This window comes from Elaeis guineensis, chromosome 10 (assembly GCF_000442705.2).
Source record: "Elaeis guineensis isolate ETL-2024a chromosome 10, EG11, whole genome shotgun sequence".
NCBI classification, from domain to species: domain Eukaryota; kingdom Viridiplantae; phylum Streptophyta; class Magnoliopsida; order Arecales; family Arecaceae; genus Elaeis; species Elaeis guineensis.
Window position 1 is genome coordinate 6793853 of NC_026002.2, and position 20170 is coordinate 6814022.

The 20170-nt window shown below is 35.2% G+C and overlaps 1 protein-coding gene across 3 annotated transcripts; it reads left to right on the top strand.

Annotated features, from left to right (window-relative positions):
• Positions 1-8885: 8885 nt before the first annotated feature.
• On the top strand, positions 8886-19938 carry LOC105053454 (BEL1-like homeodomain protein 7). 3 transcript variants are annotated; one of them, XM_010934609.4, is made up of 6 exons: positions 8886-9559; positions 10401-10490; positions 10953-12076; positions 17978-18354; positions 18449-18509; positions 19039-19938. In XM_010934609.4, exons 3-6 carry the CDS (start codon positions 11138-11140, stop codon positions 19669-19671), a joined length of 2010 nt encoding a protein of 669 aa, XP_010932911.2. In that variant the 5' UTR covers positions 8886-9559; positions 10401-10490; positions 10953-11137; the 3' UTR covers positions 19672-19938. The 3 variants fall into 3 exon arrangements, with proteins under 3 accessions (XP_010932911.2, XP_019708926.2, XP_019708927.2); XM_019853367.3 differs by lacking the exon at positions 8886-9559 and adding an exon at positions 9648-10310; XM_019853368.3 differs by lacking the exon at positions 8886-9559 and adding an exon at positions 9648-9955.
• Positions 19939-20170: the final 232 nt, after the last annotated feature.

Genomic DNA, 20170 nt, shown 5'->3' on the forward strand with positions numbered 1-20170 from the left:
GTCTGATTCCAACGTGGGAAGAGATGGAACTTCTTGAGATTGCATGGACTCGTAGACAACATGTAATATAGAAGCTAACAGCAATGGGGTAATAGAGGATTGCGGTCAAAATTAATCATCCAAAAGTTATGGAAGAATCGTTAATCTATTCATACCACATTAGCTCTTCACAAGATGATATGCCATGGCATTTTCTTATCACCTCACTCGTGAAAAGATGCTTCTCAAATAAAATCTACATGAATATTGAGTTATTTTTATTCACCCTCCTTGATACTCCTTCTTGATAGTACTTAATATTAAATGATTAAAACATGCTTTGATATATTAACTCATTTAATAATTCAGCATACTAAATCTTGACCTCTTAAACTTTGCGCAATGAAATTTTCCCATATCTCTTTGCCTTCAAAAGTTGAACCTAGTTATTTTTTATATCCATCACATTTCTTCTCTATGCCTTACCTTTATCTATTATACAAATAGGGGCAATATAACTTTTGCTTTTTAAAAATCCTCTAAAATCTTAAAAAAATAGTAAAGATAAAATTAGTAGAATATTCAAAACAAGTTTGGTTAACTTAAATCATAAGGTCTAATTTGGGTAAGTTCAATTAGATTGGGTCTTTACATCATAAATGATAAGTTATTCACATCATTATTTTAGGTCACGTGAAGTAGGTGTAAGTAAGTCAACTCAAAATAGCCCTTAAAAATCATCCTTCCATAGCCTCAAGTCGAGTAATCTCCATCCAATATCATGTTTTTGGGGTTAAGAAACATTTGGTTAACTTGGATTACGAAGGCTACATAAAGAAAGGTTATTTTTTGGAGTTTTATTTATACCACATCTTGACAATTTAGCTGAGGATAAGAGCAAGTACCACATAAATCATGTTTGAAGGAATCAAAGCAAATGAGGGCCATCTTACTATTGTTCAATTGGATAAGGGTTCAATCATAATGTTGATAAGCAGACCAAAGGCTTAGACTTGGTTATAATCAACCATAATATATAAGAATAGATTGAAATAATCGACATGATCTTAGAAATATTTTCAAGTAGAATAATTGCATTATAGGCCAAAACAAAAGAGATGACTAATATAAGTTGTGACTGATACAATAAGATTATCGGTTAGATAGTTGGTGTAGAGCAACCATACTATTGAATATGCACAATGCATGATAACTGATATCGATTATTAAAAAACTGTCAGAAATGGAGGAAGATATGGTAGCAATTATCAAAATATATTGTTATTTTTCGTTAATATAAGATATGGTAGCAACTATCAACATATGCAATTATTATCTGTTAGTATAAGTGAAAATGGTACTTTGTAAAGGATCCTTAACAATCAAATTAATATATTTTATCTTTCTTTATTTACCACAGTTTCTACCTTAGATGTAGGTATAACTTATAGCTCTCTATTATCATAGCTCGGTACTACGCATCTATCTTTATCCACATCATCTTCTTAAAATGAAAGTGTGATAGTGATGAAAGTTCTAAATGTTTAAGGAACCTGGACCCATGCTACTTTTTATCCAATATTGGTGGCATATCCACACTCATCTATTCTTACCGTTTAACTTATCACGACTTTCTTCTAGTACACCTGGATGAGACTCTACCAACAGATTATGTGGTATGTTCGGACGAGATGGAAAGAGTGCCAAAAAACTTTATAGCATGCTTGATGTGCCTTATGCAGTTATTGAAACATCGATTTCAATAAAATGCTGCACACTACGATTATGTCCTTGTAGGAGAAAGTTAAGAAAATATTATAAAAAAATATGGCCACTATATTAAGGTGACTTTTGGAGTAGTATATAGTATCAGTATCGATAGTGAAATAAGTTAAAAACTTGTTTTCATGGTTAAAAGCCGATGCATTCAACCCTAGTGCATTCTATCATATCTTATGGAGGAGAAAATCGATTCCAACTTCTTGAAGGATAATCAGTTTTACATGGAAGTATTATAATTTGTAGACTCTAATTAGAGGCTTTGACTTATCAAGAGATAATGGTAGAAGGTCAATGGAGCCCTCGTAATCCACCAACCAATGTAGTATAGAAACTACACTAGCAGGATTATAGCAAACTGAATTAGCAATAGTTACTTCGCCTAGGACTCGAGATTGTTGGTCATGGTAAATTGCAAAGGATCATCGGTGAAGTCAGCAAATCAATACCAACAGTAATTCTTGATATTTGCTTGAGAGTGAAAGGTAAAACTATAGCCAATTTACAGCACCAATTATTTGTATCATAATGGCTAAGGGCAATCTTACCAAGGGATGCTTATGGAGTTTATCTATATAATGCACACTCTATATGCCGGGGGACAACATGACAATATAAAGGTCAATTTGGTCTAGAACCCAACACTCATATAAGTAAACACCCTCATATGGATTATGGATAGTATGAGTCTCAATGCCAAAAAAATCATTGGAAAGATCAAATAAGTGATGAATTCGATTTGAAAGTGAAATAAATAAATGACAGATAGTATATATATAAATTATTAAACACCCGCATTAGTTTCTATCTTTATTAGTTCATACCCGTTGATGCCTCATCTTCATGTTCATTATGCCCAACAACATAAAACCTATATATATATATATATATATATGTAAAGTGTGTGTGTGTGGTGTGTGTGTGTGGATCCTCCAATGTAAATAGAGGGGGTTCTTTCCTTTTACTTGAGAGCTTTCAAATTCTATTCATTGTAACTTTGGTTTTTACCTTTTGAAGGTTGCCACTAACCTAGTTTATCATCTTCTTATGCTTTACTATTGTTTATTCTATATGCATGATATTGCATTGAAAGGCTGAATCACACTTATTATTCTTGCACCAAGCCTTTTTTATGGACTCATCTTTGAAACATCTCAGCAGGATATGGTTCCACAATATATAATCTCCACTGACACCTAGTATATAATGAGGCATAGACAAGTATCTTTTAGTTCATTTATTTATTTACTTATTTTTAAGTTATCTTTAATTCTTGGAGCTTCATCTCTTGACCTTATACTTGCATAGAACAAAAATCTACCGGTACAAATACTAAAGAAGATTATGTAGATAGTCTTCCTTTTTTGCCACCTATCCTATTGCATTCATCTTATAGTGGAAAGCGAAGAGTCAAAGTGGGATGAAATTCCTTCTACTAATAGAGTTTGTCTGACTTAGGAAAAAGAAAATTTATAATGCATCATCCATGAGGCTGTCTACCTTTGTCCGTCTCATGGCTTCAAAAAGAAAATAGTAAAGCATCATCCATGAGGCCATCCACCTATATCCCTTTCTTCTTCCTCATCAAGCCATCTTTTCTTTTTGCCCATCCATGAGGCCTTCCTTCTCTTCCTCAAGCCCCTTTCTCCTCCTTCGAAATATAAGGTCCCCTCTTTCTTGTGGGCATAGACTATATTTAGCAATGTACGGTGCATGGTTAGATGATACGCATCTAGCAATTTAGTTATTCAATAACCCATGCATGCTTTCAGGCAAATTGATATATAATTTTTAGAATATCATATACCTTAGTACGTTATATCTCCGGATGATATGTACTCAATGTGTTTCTAATACATACTTTAAGTTTTCTTGATATACATATCTAGCAACAACCCAATACACATCTTTAGACAAATTTATGCATGTCTAGACAAATTGATATAGAATTTTTAAAATATCATGTTCACTAGTATATAGTACATGTCTAGGTGATACATACTTGACAGGTTTCTGATATATACTTTAAACTTTTTTGATATATATCTAGCAATGACTCAATACATATCTCTAGATAAATCGATATATATTCAGGTAAACTTATATATAGTTTTCAAAATCATGTTAACCAAAATATAGTATGTATCCAGATGATACACACTCGATGGATTTTCGATACATACTTTAAGTTTTCTTGATATATACATAGCAATACCTAATACATATTTTCAAGCAAATTGATATACAGAATATGGTAATGCTTAACCATTTAACTCATTTAACTTAATCAACTTGTTATAAATTAGGTTAGGCTACTTATTTAATGAAATCATTAGGTTTGGATATGGATTTTTGACTTGTTTAATGAAAAGGTCAGGGTTGATGGATTTATGTTCTATCTTATATCTAACCTTACTCGTATATAGTTGGACCCAACATGATTGCCACTCCTATATGTAGTTTCCTAAATATGGTGTCCACTAGTATATAGTCTATAGCCATGTGATACACACTTAGGATGGAAATCTTCACTAGGAAGAAGACTCAAAGGAGGAAAAAGGGATATGGGGAAGAGGAGGCAGGCCTCAAGGTCAAACAAAGAGGGAAGGATGACTTCATGAGTGAGCGGAGAGGCATGCAAGCAGGTGGACTCATGGATGATGTTTCATATATATATATATTTTATTTTTTTAAGTTATGGGATAGACAGACTCTATTATGAACTCTTCAATTTCTACTTTAAAATAGATATGATACAATGTGGGGAAAAAAGTTAGGCCACTCCATATGATCTCTTTCGGTGCATGCACCAGAAGATTTTTGTTCACTTGTATATGGTATTTTAGTTGAAGCAATCCCAATTATCCTACCATCCAAATGTAATAATCAAAAATTTCAAACTAGTCAAAAAAAAATAAAAAGAAAAGAAATAGCTAGCAAGTACGTTGCACGTGCTGGAATTACATGAGAGGACTGGGAAATAGGGAACTGGAGAACCCTCGAAGGAGTTCTTTTTTGATTGGGAGATCTAAAAAATTCTCAAAAATTTGAGTTAAAATTGATCACAAATTCCTCCAATTAAAATCTATTTAAAGGCCTCAAATCTCTTGGGTTTTCTCACTAGAAAGTCATCAAAGTCCGCACCCTTTTCCCCTTCTTTTCTTTTAGGATTATCGATGGTTTAATTTTACTTTGGCTGTCGAAAATCGAATCAAATCTCAACCAAGATTAGGTAATTCTCTTCAATTATTTTTCTCTCAATCTTCTATGAGGTTTAAGCTTAAATTTTTACTGATGTTCTGCTAGCAATCTCTTGAAACTTGCTGGTTATCAATTTTTCTATTTTTGGGGCTTCATCCTTGATTTTTCGATGTCGTTTGTCACCACCGATCATTGGACTGGGTTATGGTCATGCCGCCATGGTTTGCCCTTCTGGCCATGGGTGCACCGACCGACTGGGGGACTCCCTTATGTCAAGAACTAAGGGGATCAAAGGGTCCCTGTTTTGCAAAAGAAGAAGAAAGAAAAAAAAAAAGAAAAAAAAAGGAAAAAAAAAGAAAAGAATAAAGAGAGAGAATTTCTCTCTCTTTCCTTTCTCCCTTCTCTGAAGTTTGAATCCCTACTTTCTCTATCTAAAAAGCTTTACTTTCTCTCTCTACTTTCTCTCTCTATAATATCTTCTCTCTAGAGATCGTTTCACTCTTTTATAGATTTCTCTCTGTAGAAGTAATCTCTCTAATATTAGCTAGTGAAGAATTTTTTTTTTAATAATTCTAATCCGATCCCAACAAAGAGAGCCCTGATCTGTGGTCGCCAGGTAGCGTACCAGCATCCATCTTAATCAAATCCGATACCATTAAATTTAATTATTTATGATTTTTATTGAACTATTTATATACTAATTCCATCATGATTTAATTAAATCATCTTGATTAGACTAATCGGTTTGTCGGATAGTGTCGTATGATTAGTCCTGTCCTATCTTGTTAATTTTTTCTCCTTTAATATTCTATCTCTATGTGATTTATGAACCTAGTAAATTCGATTTGTTGTTTTGAATCTGAGTTGATTCGAGTATGAAATTTTGAACCGCTCTATCAGTGGAACAATATGCCCACACCATCCGATCTTTGTTAAGCATGGTGAGATTTGTCTTTATTAATCTCTATTAAATTATTATATTTTAAGTGATCCTAGTTAGATGAAACTACTTGATCAAATTATTCCTGACCATTACCATCGGGTAGTGCACTAGTTTCTACCCTGGCTCTTGTGAGACTATATTAGATTTGGTTATCTTTGATTGTGGTGTCTGACTTGTATCCCACTTTGATCTTTGATGATATAAATTACTGGAATTGATTGATTAGGACTATTGGGTTTCACCATTTGATTGGCCTAAGCTTGATCTATTTTGATTCAAGTATGATGCACATCCTGTCATACCCTTAGTTGGGTTATTTCATTCCTTGATCCGTTTGAATTCTTTGAGATTTCTTATTAATGGGCTTCTAAGAAATTGACTAATTAATTAAATTTTAGTGGTTTTGAATAGGTCTCTCCTATCTATTTGATTGAAGTCGATTTTGAGAAATAATAAGATAAGTAACCTAATGCTTCAGTATGCTTTCAAATGATATTTGAAAAATTATAATTAATTATTTAATTTAATTTATGCTCTCTTTTTTATTTAATAAATGGTCAAGCATGTATTATTTTATTATTGAAAATAATTTATTTTGAACATATGATCTTTTTGAGAAATAGATTTGAAAAATTGACTGGCGAGTTTGTGAAATTACTTTTATATGTATGTTCTTAACTGACTATAATGTGGCCTCCGCTAATGGAAATTATACGTTAGATTTGTCGACTTATATTTGAAAAATTAGTTTCGACACTGAGCCACCGATGATTAGAATAGTGGTTTTGTTATCTTCATTTTGTGCAACTGTTTCTGTTATCAAACTCATACCACTGGATTATGTAGTCGTAACTTGATGTTAAGTTCAATATCAGTATATAAAAATTATTATTTTTTAAAAAAATATGTGCTATTAGAGATTTTCTCCTTTCAATCAATATTATGTGATTTATTTGCTCGGTATGCTTAGATCCCACTTTGATTGTTATGTTGCTTACTGGCTAGTGTATTATTATTCTTTTTTTTTTTTAGATTATGAATCATAATTACTTAGGACTTGAGGAGTGCGCCAAATTGATTGGAGTTATTTAAGTTATTCAGATTTCTAGCTTAGTTTAGTTAGTTTAATACAATTTAGTTTGAATATATTATGATTTATGCTATGTACAAATATTTGCTATAGAAATGATTTAATTATTTTTAAGGATTAAGAGATTATTATTATTATTATTATTTTAAAATTTTTATTTTTGTTTATAGCCTTGCATATTTGTAGGGCTTGCCTTTCAGGCTCGATTTGGGGCGTGACACCAAGTTAGTTCCTTCCACATCCTCACACCGATTGCTAGTCTGATGTGCACGTATATTCATTTCCTTATCCATTATTTTCAATCAGTGGGTTTTAACAATTATGAATTCAAACTGTTCGAGTACAACTAGTATAAACCCAGCCATGGACAATTTAGTGCACAGATATGGCATGGATGTAAATGTAAGGAGGGCATATCAACATTATGGAAGGAATCCCAACAACTCCAAACATGAACGGAAGAGAATCATTTGCATTGGAAGGGGTTATATGTGTACCAGGAAAAAAGGTTAGAGACTGCTTGCAATTGACATCGTGAAATTTAATGTAAAGGCACTTTCATTTTCCTCAAGAGACAGTATATCTAGAAAAAGTACCATGCAATAGTAAGGTAGACCAACCTCCCCTCCACTTTTTGATGACCAGTTTGTGAGAGTTGTGCTGGGATATGAATGTATGGTCCCTCTTCAAGCTCGGTCTAAAAGTTATTGTTTAGACAGATTCAAAGGTCTTGCAGCAGATTGTACCCAGGCGAAGGGCATTGGTGCATGCAATTATTGGTAACTAGACTGAAAAAATAATGCCAAATAAATTCTGGCAAGAATTTGTGTATGAAATTTTCTAAAAGGCTTCCCAAACAAGCCAAGTACGGTTTCATGTTATGGAACAGAATCTGAAGAACATCATTCAGAAAAATAAATAACATAAGAAGCATTTTCAGCTCTAATGGGCCAAGTTGAGAGTGGTCTTGTTGCCAGCTTTCTAGATGATTTTCTTGAAGATTTTCAAGTACTCATTCTCTCAATGTGCAAAACCACCTACAAGACATTACAACCTAGCTCGATTTTCACATTGAAATTGGACTAATTCCACAATGCAAATGTAGTGGAACTCCTCTTTCATTATAATGGATGACAGTTCCTATCAAACCCACCTATAGTTCTCGTCAACAAGTTATATATATCTAATTTTGCATTTAGGCACTAAATTTGTTAACCAGTCTACTTTAATATCTTCCACTATCTTTTTTATTTGTTTGATAAATCATAAATTCAGATTGATGAGGTGGTAGTTTGGTTAGCAATGAGTCCATGGTTAAATCCCACAATCAACTTGCTAATTAAGTATTTGTTGGATATATTGGAATAAACAGAAGTTCCCTGGAACCATTCCATAGCCAAGCTAGCATGATCAGTTGCAATATTATTATTTAAAGGCTATAGAAAAATCTTCTGATTAAGTTCACATGAAACATTGAAATATCGTGACTCAGCTAATCATCGGTTGACATGACAGCCCATCTCAATCACCTAACTCCAAGGAGGATTTGCCAGAATTGCACTCATCAAGAATAAGAAAGGACCATGCAGGCATGAAAGCAGATTCTGTAAACAACCGAGCGCAGACTTGATGCAAAGCATTAAGAAAGAATACAAGGGGGTGATTTTTAATCCACACATTAATTTCACAACCCACATCAGCAAAGGATCAGACGATGCATGCTTACTTAAGTGGGGAGCCCACATACCTATCAATCAACATAATAATGCCCCTGTTGTAAAGCAATCCACCCAAGCCCCACCTTAATCAGGGATGGTTAGGCAAAGTGAGGCCCTTTTATAGGGGGATGGTTAAAGTCAGGGACCCCCCCACCCCCCCATATTTTATGTGGTTTGGATTGTGAGATGTCAGCATCTCCCTCATGCTTAGGATCCCAGGATGATGAGAGAGAGGGAAGGCCAAGGAACCGAGGGAGGAGGATCAAATGGGTTTAAGAGAAGGTTTAGGTCCACCAACTGGTGGTTAGAAGAATGAACACCTTAACAATCCCAGCACCAACTCCAAAGGAGTGAAGGAGATAGGAAGGAACTTGAAGACCTGGCTAAAAAGAGAGGGGAGAATAGCGAGAGCAAGAAGCCATTCTCATGCCTTTTTGAAGGTGGGGAGGGAGTACTATTCTCACGTGCAAGTTAGAAATGTTGGTGCTGATGATGATAATCCAATGAGAGAGAGAGAGAGAGAGAGAGAAGGGAAAGCAAGTTAAAGAGAATCATTAGTGGACTTATTATATTATTCCGGGTGCTGGTATTGGAAGTGAAAGGAGGATTATTATATAGGAGAGGAGGAGAAGCAGAGGAGAGAGAAGAAAAAGAAATAAGGAGGTGGCTGGCGATTTGAATCCTTGGGATCGGTTTTGTCTCCGTATTGGGAGGATTTCCCACAGAGGATCGGCTGCAAATTCATGCTTTCCTGCTCCCCACAAGGCGCACAGCAGCCCTCCTCCTGCGGTTTATCTCTCAATAAAGTTTCCACCCTCTTGCTTTTCTCTCACAGCGTCTCTCTCAGAGGTATTATTGTTATTATTATTATTGTTATTACTACTAGGACTACTTTGTTTCTATTCCCCTTCTTTTTATCTATCCAAGTACCCATCAGCAGGTACATATAATCTTATATCTGCACTTCTTTTTGGACAAATCAGCATCTCATTTATTTCCTCTTCTTCTTCTACTCTTTTTGTCTCTTTCTCTCTATAAATTTTTTTTTTTTTCTGATCTTATTATTTTGTGTCCGGTGGGTGCAACAAACTTTCTCACTTGGTTTGTTTTTTGTTTTGAAAATTTTGTTTCTTCTTGGAAAGGAGGGATTATCTTGAGGAATAAGTGACTAGAAACTGATTCTGTTGTTTCTCTTCTTGGGTGCTCTACTCTTTCTTTGGTTGAATAAACTCTTCTGAGAAAGTGGTTTGTGTTCTGTTTTCCTACTTTGCTTAATCTTGGTTTTTGGCTGCTGCGCTTTTGGGATAGGGGAAGCTTTTCTTTCTTCTTCTTTGGGGTATGGATTTGGAATTTTTAGGATTCTGGGTGTGTTGACTAGGTGGAAGGAATGGAGTTTTGAGATGAGTTTTGGGTTTTATAGATGAAAGCCCTTTCCCTAACAGATGCTAAAAGGAAAGGGAGATAAAGTAGAATTATTTGGGCTCTTTTGGTGGTGGTTTTTACTGCTTTTTATTGCTGCTTTTCTGTTAGTTGGCATAAATTGTTGTGTGCTTTGGGCTGGAATTGGTGGGGACTGAGATTCTGAAATCTTTCACTCGAAGTATGTTACTTGCCTTACTTTTCGATATCATGCAAGCATGTAGCCTTAAAAGGAAAGGAACTTGGTTTATTTGTTTCATTGTTTATCCAGATTGATCTTGAGCTTGTTCTCTCATGAACGAAGAGGAGGAACAACTCTGAGCATTTTGCTGTTGATTACTCTTCCGATCATTGTATCAAGGTAAAGCCTTAAGGCTATGGTATTTGATCGTTCTATTTTATTTTATTTTTTTGTTTTTGTATCTCTTTATTGATCCTCATATGTCATATGTTCTTAATTTGTTTTAATAAGTTCTTTGCCTATCCCTTTCTTCCACTTATGCTAACTTGGTGGTTCAGAAACTGTCATGGCCAGAGCAGTTGGTTTTTGTACTTTGCTTGGAAGTGTAAGGAAAAGAAATGCCAAATTATTATCAAATTTCACCCCCCTTTTCTTTTCTTGATATTGTTATCAAGACATTCTTGGTTGAAAAGGAAAACCAAATCAATAAACCATGTTATATTTATAAATATATGCCCGCTACTCTCTTTCGAATTATATGCTAATTTTTCCCTACATGTAATGATTTATTTTTTTAGTGTTTGTATATGCCCTTGATTTCGTACCTGCTGACCTTTTTTTTCTGTGCACAACTTCTTGCAGACAACTTATTTCTTCGCAGAGGACTCAAGCTTTCTGTATTATGGGAGGTGTTACAGTTGGGGAACCTTCCTGACTTCTCATGACAAGCAGCTAGCCTACTACTGTACCCGGTGTTGTAATGATTTATTATTCAACTCCTGCTATTTCTAAGGATCTTGAACTTTTTGAAATCAAGGGACAGAAGAATGGCTACTTTCTACACCAGCTCTACCAATCAAAGAGATGCCATGCCGAACCTGTGCCTATGGGATCCAGGACATACTCCATATCCTGAGTCATCAGTTACTGGCAACATGCTGTATCTCAACTACCCATCTTCTAGTCTGTATTCAGATGCTTTGGCAGGCAATACTCAATCCCAGCAGAATTCTGTCAAGCTCCCTATTCCCAGTGCTATAATTTCACAAGGCTCATCTGTGGAAGTCCCTAACATGATGACTTCTCATCTTGGTGAAAATGCTTATAATGGTTGGAGGGATGGGAGAAATGAGATGTCATTCATGCAAATAATTGGTGGGTCAATGAATGGTGCAGGAGATCTTGTTCGTAGTTCTGTTAGTAATAATTTCCAGATGGGTCTGCAGACACAGTTGGGCATCGTAAATGGACAGGACCTGTCTTTGCAGCAGTCAAATGTTTCCACCATGCAAAACCAAGGACTATCACTTAGCCTTAGCACACAAATTCCAGTTCCTTCATTCCAGTACCGGCCTGCAACCTCAGACTTATCTTTCTTTGGGCCACATCAGTCGGCTACAGGAAACAGTGGGTCATGTAGAGATGATGACTCTAGAAACAAAAATATGCATCCTAACCTCTCTGCTTATGGAGTTTCAAGTCTTACAAATCCCATTTCAAATTCTAAGTATCTTAAGGCAGCACAAGAGTTACTTGATGAAGTTGTTAACGTCCGGAAGGCTTTGAAAGACAAAGCAGATAAAAGCCAAAGTGTCCATGCTTCTGCTGGTACCACTGGTTGTAAGGATACTGATGGGGCAACAAAGAGTGAAGGGATGCCTTCGAACCCTCAAGAGTCCACTGCCAATTCATCTAGTGAGCTCTCACCCTCAGAAAGGCAGGACCTTCAGAACAAGGTCACAAAACTGTTGGCTATGTTGGATGAGGTGGGTATATATTGATTTTTCCAATTCAAGTTCCTTTATTGGAAGTTTCTTTCATATGTGGTAAAAGAAAAAATTGTAGGTTTTATCAGCACCATTGCCACTAATGGTTAGTCATTTCTTCTATTAGTAGTTGAGTGTTTTCTTTTTTATTTTCAAATTCACACAATACTTGTAATTCCTCAGTCAATTGCATAATATAGCTTTTATTGCAACATAGTTGCATGCTGTTCGATAATATTGGAATATAACATGAATATAAATATCTATTTGTTTAGCACTTACATAATCTGTTTCATTTTTATATTAGTCTGTTCAGCTTATTATTATGCTCTTTTTTATGTTTTCCACTTTCTTTGAAGGAGTAACTTGTGTAGAGGCTTCTTGTTGGATGTGATTTTTAAGTGTGTAGTGGGCTTTCTGTAATTACTTTCACACATGTATTTTAAATAACTCTAATGATCTCTCTCTCTCTGTGTGTGTGTGTGTGTGTGTGTTACACACAATAGTGAGATGTGTATGTTGACAGATGGATAGGAAAATTGGCATTCTTATTCCCCTGATTACTCAGAATTGCTTCAGGTGTCTTATTGGTGATACATACACCATTGGAATCAACTCTACTTGTTTTTAAGTTTTACAAGTATTGAGGCATAAAGTGAAAATTACTGAGCTATTACAGGTTTAATGGTTTTTGTAGAACTCTTTTATTGATTTCTTCAAAGGAACGTGGAAATTTATTTGATAGGTACAATGCATCCCTCCCATACCCACATCAGGTGAAGCCACCTACTACTCCTAAGCTGATTGGTTATATGTTAATCAAAATTCTCCCACTTAATGATACTGTCCTTGCATTAGAGATATCAATGTAGCTTTAACAGTTTACCACCTTAGGAAGCTTATCTATTGATTCTCCATGGTTTTGCAATGTACGACCACTACCTGTTTGGTAGGTAGGTCTAGGTCTTCAAAATTGATTATTCTGCTCTCTGCCACAATATCTGGGTTCCTAAATCTTATGATTGTCTAAATTGATCTTCAACCTCTTTTGGTATTGAAACCCCAAGTTGCCTGCCTTTGCTTTGTTACTTCTATGAAGACAAGGATGGATGAACCCTCTCCATTATGCTAAATAACGACCAAAGGTAGCAGCTTTTTAACCAAACATGATGGACCACCCATCCATAAACATATTGCATGTCATTATGCTTTTGTAATATAAAAGTATTATTGAGGAGACTTGAAGTTATTCATTGAGATATGAAAAATGAAACATCTTCATGGATCTTTCCATTTCAGAAGTGAATTTCTGTGTAACTGCCCTTGCATAAGGTGAAGTGTTACAAAAATGAAAATTGAGATAGATGTCAGGTAAAACAAGGTAGAGCAAAGTGAGAAATGATTAAAATAGAGTAGTTTAAGGATTTGGCAAATTAAGGACAAAGTGTTTGAGAGATTGACATTGTATTAGATGGATATTTGGAAGGAAGAATCAAGATGTCTTTCATAAGGTGATACTATAATTTGTGTTAAAGGATGTGAAAATAGAAGCAGAAGACCTAAGGTTATATTACTGGATGTTGTGAGAAAGGCTATGGAAAATCTTGAATTACATCAGAGGCAGCCCTAATTAGGATACCTGGCGTGCGAGGATGCATAAATTAGTTAGGTCAAGGATGGAAAATTATGGCTATGATTTCCTGACTTGTTGGAAACATTATAGAGCAAAACCTTCACTTTATCTTGATAATCATAGTTATTTATTTAATACCAGGTCATGCTCCTGACAAGAATATCACATATCTTATTTTAGCAATCATTCTGGTGATTTCTGATCCATCTAATGAGTAAAGGATGGTGTCCAACATTTTGAAAACCTTCCATGAAACATTCTATACACAGCTGGGACATCTCGCTGGGACCTGAATCCTTGTCTTTGTTACAACATGCAAGTCCCTAGATTATGCTTCTAATTTGAATTGATTGTTTATCATTTAGACTTTAGAGCAAGGTTTTAAATCTCATCCCGATCATGCATCCCGGTAGATATTCTCCATCTCTTTCCTCTTCTTTTTTCCTTTCTTTCCTTCTTTTTTTTCTTTTTCTTCTTTCTTTTTTTCCTTCTTTTTATCATCCTTCCCTTTCTTTCTTCTTTTCTTTTTCTTCTTCTTTCTCTTTCCTTTCTTCCTTCTTCCTTTCTTTTTCTTTTCTCTTCCCTTCATTCTTTCATTTTTCTTCTTCTTTTTTCTTTCACTTTTTCTTTTTTCATCTTCCTTTCTTTCTTTCCTTTTTCTTCTTTTTTCCCTATATGGATGGCTTTTGGAGTCCCAACCCCATCCTGGTCCCATTTTCTTATAAAAATAAGACAGGATAGTTGGGACGTCCTCCAGCCTGTCAGGATGTAAAACCTTGCTTTAAAATAGTCATTTGTAGGGAATGTCATTTTACTAATAGAACCGTGTAATTTTACACCAAAATAAGTCCTTAAGTTACATGTATGAGTATTCATCAATAGATGTTTTTTAAAGATTTTCTAATTTACTTCTGTTTTCCTAGTTATTTTTTGCTTCTTTACAAATTACAGTTTCTTTACGTAATCTGCCTAATGTTTGACTAAAACCTGCACTAGGTGGTTCCTTGGCCATCAAAATATCACTACTATCTTTGAATTGATTGCTTATCATTTAGAGTAGTCATTTGTAGGGAATGTCAACTTAGAAACAGATCCATGTAATTCTACACCAAAACAAGTCCTTAAGTTGCATGTAATAGTATTCATCAATGGACATTTTTTTAAAAGATTTTCTAATTTTATTTCTTTTTTCCTGATTATTTTTACTTCTTTATGAATCAATGATTTCTTTACATAATGTCGAACTAGAACCTGCACTAGGTCGTTCCTTGGCCATCAAAATACCACTAAAATGCCTTTTAGAACACTTATTTGCAAAAAGCAAAATGAATGGAAAAACTACAATAATAAGGAAAAATCCTTGGGCTCCATCATGATTTTTTATGGTTTTGTTTTGACAAAATAAAGCATGTAAATTAATTGGAGATTAGGTAATGGTAGTAGGAAAGAGCATTGGAGGAAGTGAAAAAGAAAAAGATTTCGTTTTATGTGACACCATGAAGTTGTTGGAGAGGGTGTTGAGACAAGGAGTCAAGGATTTGGAAAAAAAAAAGAGAAGGCTTTACAATTATCAAGCATAACATTTTATGGAAAGATCAAAAGAAAAAAATGACTGGGGCACAATTGCTGTCAACTTGGGGAGAGCATAAGAGAACCATGGTAGGTATTTTTTTAAATATGTTCTAGACATAAATAGTAATATGCTTAATAAATGGTCATATGGACAATTTTTGTCGTAGTTTCGAGGCGAGTCTATAGCATGTGAAAAACATACATTTAGAATAAGCTTTATACCTTACGTTTTAAAAAATTTTGATACTTCTAGTTTTCTTTTTGATGTTCACAAAGAATTCTAGACATAAATAGTAATATGCTTAATATATGGTCATATGGACAATTTTTGTCGTAGTTTCGAGGCGAGTCTATAGCATGTGAGAAACATACATTTAGAATAAGCTTTATACTTTACGTTTTAAAAATTTTGATACTTCTAGTTTTCTTTTTGATGTTCACAAAGAATTCTAGACATAAATAGTAAAATGCTTAATAAATGGTCATATGGACAATTTTTGTCGTCGTTCCGAGGCGAGTCTATAGCATGTGAGAAACATACATTTAGAATAAGCTTTATACTTTACGTTTTAAAAAATTTTGATACTTCTAGTTTTCTTTTTGATGTTCACAAAGAAAACTAGAGGCCTATCTCGTTCGTGAATGATAATCATAACAATAACTATCACATTTTGTCCCAACTATTGGGGTCAGCTTAATAAATCCTTGTTCACCAGAATTTCTATGGATGTTAAAACAGGGAAGATATTGAACTTGGATTTGTTTCACAGTTTGACATGTTCTATATAAGTGTGAACCTAACATCCAAGGTTTTAAGTCTTGGCATGACAGGGGGCATCCCAGGAAAAGGAGAAGAAAGGAAAGGAAAGAAGGGAGAACAAAAAAAGAAAGCAGGAAAAAGGAAGAAAGGAAAGAAACAAGCAAGAATGAAAAAAGAAAAAGGAAGGATAAAAGGAAGGAAAGAAAGAACAAAAGAAATAAAAAGGAAATACAGAAACAAAGGAAAGAAGAAGGGGAGAGGGATGTCTCAGGGTGTCCCATTCCAGGAGAAACTGAGAATCCCCTATCCACAGTCTTTAAAACCTTACTAACAACAACTGTTCACTGTTTCCATTTGGGATTTGAACCAGCATCTGTGTTGGTTATTTCTTGAATGCTGTAATCAATGAGTGTAACATGGATGTTCTACATTGAAATTGTGGTAGGAAAGTTCGAGGTTAAGGGTTTGAGAACCAATCTATTTAAAGAGTATATACGGGCTTCAGTATCAGTGGGAAAATTATTATGAACCTTCGATAAAGGTTCAAGATTGATTTCCTTGAAATACCTATAAACAATAATTTTACCTCGAATCTATTGTAGAGAAATGGATGGTGGACAAAAACATTTCTAGTACGGTTAATTAATCATGATGTGGATGTTGGAGATGTTAATGACCGACAAATGCCAATCAAATATAGGGAAAAGTTTTAAGAAACATTAGGAAGGATGGTAATGCCATATTGCTGGAATGTTTGACAAAGAGGATGCCAATAAATAAATGAGTTGGTAGAAACAAGAATCCTTGTGCTACAAAAGCCAGAGGACAAATTGAAATGAGTAAATAGAGGAAGATTAAAATGTTACATCAGGCAAAGTGATGAAGCATTGGTTGAAAATAACGTTCATGCATTAAATTTCTGAATTAAGCATGGATTGTTTCATGTCAAAAGATTTGATAAAGATGGCTGAGAAAAGCTGTGTCCCATCTAGATTTATGCCTAACATCCGATCAAACTTTGTCACTTTTATGTAGAGGATTTGTTTCAAGTATATACCGAATACTTCTGCAAGTATATACCGTATACTTCTGCATGTACCTTCATCTCAGCTGTTGTATCATCAAAAGCTTCAAACTTTTTCTGATTGAATTTAATACTAGTGACTTAGTATGCAGTCATTGATATTGTGATTTGAGAAGAAGTTCCAGTCTCTGAGGAAGACTACTCCTTGTACCTTTATCTCCATGATTTTGATTGCCTTTCAAGTATTTATTGATTACTTCTGCATGTACCTTCATCTCAGCTATTGTATCATCAAAATATTCAAACTTATTTTTTATTGTTTTTAATACCATGACATAAATATGCAGTCCTTGATGTTGAGAAGATGTTATCAGTCTCCAAGGGAAGATTGTGCTTGTGTTTAGTCACACTCTTAGATCATCTACCACATTGTATAACCATCCATGCCGAAGAATCAGCACATATCTGCTTTCAATGAGAATTTCTTAATAGGCTTCTTTTAATTATTCCCTAAAAATTGTGTGCTGGTCCAAATGAGAGGACAGTGATAAATGAACTTATTTCCAAAAACAAGAGCAGAAACCTAAATAATAAGCATAACTATTTAGCTAGAACAATGTACATATGGTGTTGATTTTTGAATCTAATTTAAGATAGTATTTATGATTTGTTAGTGAAGGAAAGCTGCATTAATTAATTTCAGTGAGATCCACATCAAAAATGTCATACACCTGAGAGAATATTGGATAAAGGCTCCAAAACATCCTGTGCTCTGCTAAGAAAACTACTACCAATGTTATAATGTCAATCATATCAATGAGAAATTATGTGCTTTGTTAATTTCATTGCGTGATAGGTTTTACTGCTCTTTATCTGTGGATTAAATTGCACTTCTTTTCCCTCCTATTGCAGGTTGATAGAAGATACAAACAATATTACCATCAAATGCAGATTGTAGTGTCATCTTTTGATGTATTTGCTGGTTCTGGGGCTGCTAAACCTTACACTGCACTTGCCCTTCAGACAATCTCTCGGCACTTCCGCTGCCTCAGAGATGCCATCAGTGGTCAGATTCGAGCAACCCAGAAAAGTCTTGGAGAGCAAGACAGTTCAATTAACAAGGCAGGTGGAATCTCTCGCCTTCGGTATATAGACCAGCAGATAAAGCAACAGAGGGCTGTGCAGCAGTTTGGTATGATGCAACAGCATGCATGGAGGCCACAGAGGGGGCTACCTGAGTCATCTGTCTCAGTCCTTCGTGCTTGGCTGTTTGAGCACTTTCTTCATCCGTAAACTTCAACTACCTCCTCCTCCTGCAAATTTGATAATATTACAGTTTATATTTCTTCATATTAATTGTTTTTTTATGTAACCTTTTGCCAGTTACCCAAAGGATTCTGAGAAGCTGATGCTTGCAAGACAGACAGGCTTGACAAGGAGTCAGGTATGCTCCTCACTATTTATATGAGAACATTAAAGGTTTATATCTGGAAATGTTTAGGATGTTTCGTCCTTTAATGATTAATGCAATGTCTGATTGTGTCAGTCACTTAGAGAGCAAGTCCGTCATTCTTCTCTCCATATTCTATACTGTAGTTTCATTTATTCTATCTAAACCTAATATCTTTATCATATGTTATTTGTCTCCCTTCCAACTTCTACTTCATGATCCTTCTGCAACTATGTTTGCTGTCTCAGCTCCTCTATGCACCAATGCAGCTTAGCTCTCCTTGCACCTAATACTTAACATTGATCTTGTATTGTGTCCTGTTCCCCTTATAGGTATCCTCATGCCACACACTGTGAAACATATATTTGACTTGGATCCCTATGTTATATATCCTATGCATCGCGTACCACATATTATGTTACAAGGACAACATTTAGAGCCACATCCTATTCAAATCATGACAATCAGTAGCGTTTGTTTTTGTTATTTTTAGTTGTTTATCATCTGCTCTCCCTTTGTCTAGGTTTCAAACTGGTTCATTAATGCTCGAGTTCGGCTTTGGAAGCCTATGATAGAGGAAATGTACAAAGAAGAGATTGGTGACACTGAGATTGACTCAAACTCTTCATCAGAGAATCCGCCCAGACAAAAGGATGAGATCCAATCCTCTGAGAACCAGGACGATTTACAAAGCCCTGCAGGGGAAAGATGCCAGACAAACCAACTTAATGACTCAAAGTCCAAAGCCATCCACAACATGGATATGGGTGGGGCGTCTGCCAGCTTTCAGGACAAAACAAGTTCAGGTGATGCTTACATGAATCTTAAGTTGAATGAACAAAGACCGAATGGCAATGACTGTAGCCTTCTACAAGATGCTCTCACCCACTCGGAGGGAAGGTATATGGCTTATCAGACGGCTGAGTTTGGTCAATACGGGAATAGCGGTGTCTCTCTCACACTGGGGCTACAACACTGTGATGGAAGCCTTCCTGTATCAAATGGTCCACAGAGCTTTCTTGCAATGAGGGGGGAAGACATTTACAGTGCAGCTGCTCCAATTGGAGCTGATACAGCTGATTATGATTACATAAATATGGATGATCGGCGGCACAGGTTTGGGTCATCCCATCTACTTCATGATTTTGTTGCTTAAAGCGCCAAATTTTATTGCAGTGGCTGTTCAAATAAGTGATGCTGGAATAACATGCCCAAAGCTGCCTTTGGATAGTGCTTGCAGGCACCATAGAAGGAAGTTCATTAGCATGATATATGTAGTATAAGAGAGATAAATTGAGTGGGTGGAATATACAGGGTAGCATGTTGTAAAGATAGAAGCATAATTTTTGTGTAATTGTTGAAGAACATGTAATACTATTATTTGAGTATCATCCTTTTGTATACTATTGGAATGGCTTCAAAACCCTGGTGTGATAAGTGCATGAAGTTGTAAGCACAGGTGTGGTGGTTTTTCCTTCAGGTGAAATCAATCACCGCTCCTTTCCTTGATCTAATTCTTTCCCATGGTCAATTTGTTTGATGGAATGTTTCCGTTTCCTGCAAGAAGGGTTACATTTGTGGCTCTATACTCTGGCAGAGAAGTTAAGCAATCTTTGGCATGATTCAACCCTCTCCATCCTCCATTTCTATACTTT

Bases quoted from the DNA above. Each gene is read 5' to 3' on its own strand.
- LOC105053454 (XM_010934609.4), top strand. From the start codon at position 11,138: ATGGCTACTTTCTACACCAGCTCTACCAATCAAAGAGATGCCATGCCG. The intron at 12,077-17,977 runs GTGGGTATATAT...CTCCTATTGCAG, and splicing joins TGTTGGCTATGTTGGATGAG to GTTGATAGAAGATACAAACA. The intron at 18,355-18,448 runs GTAAACTTCAAC...ACCTTTTGCCAG, and splicing joins TTTGAGCACTTTCTTCATCC to TTACCCAAAGGATTCTGAGA.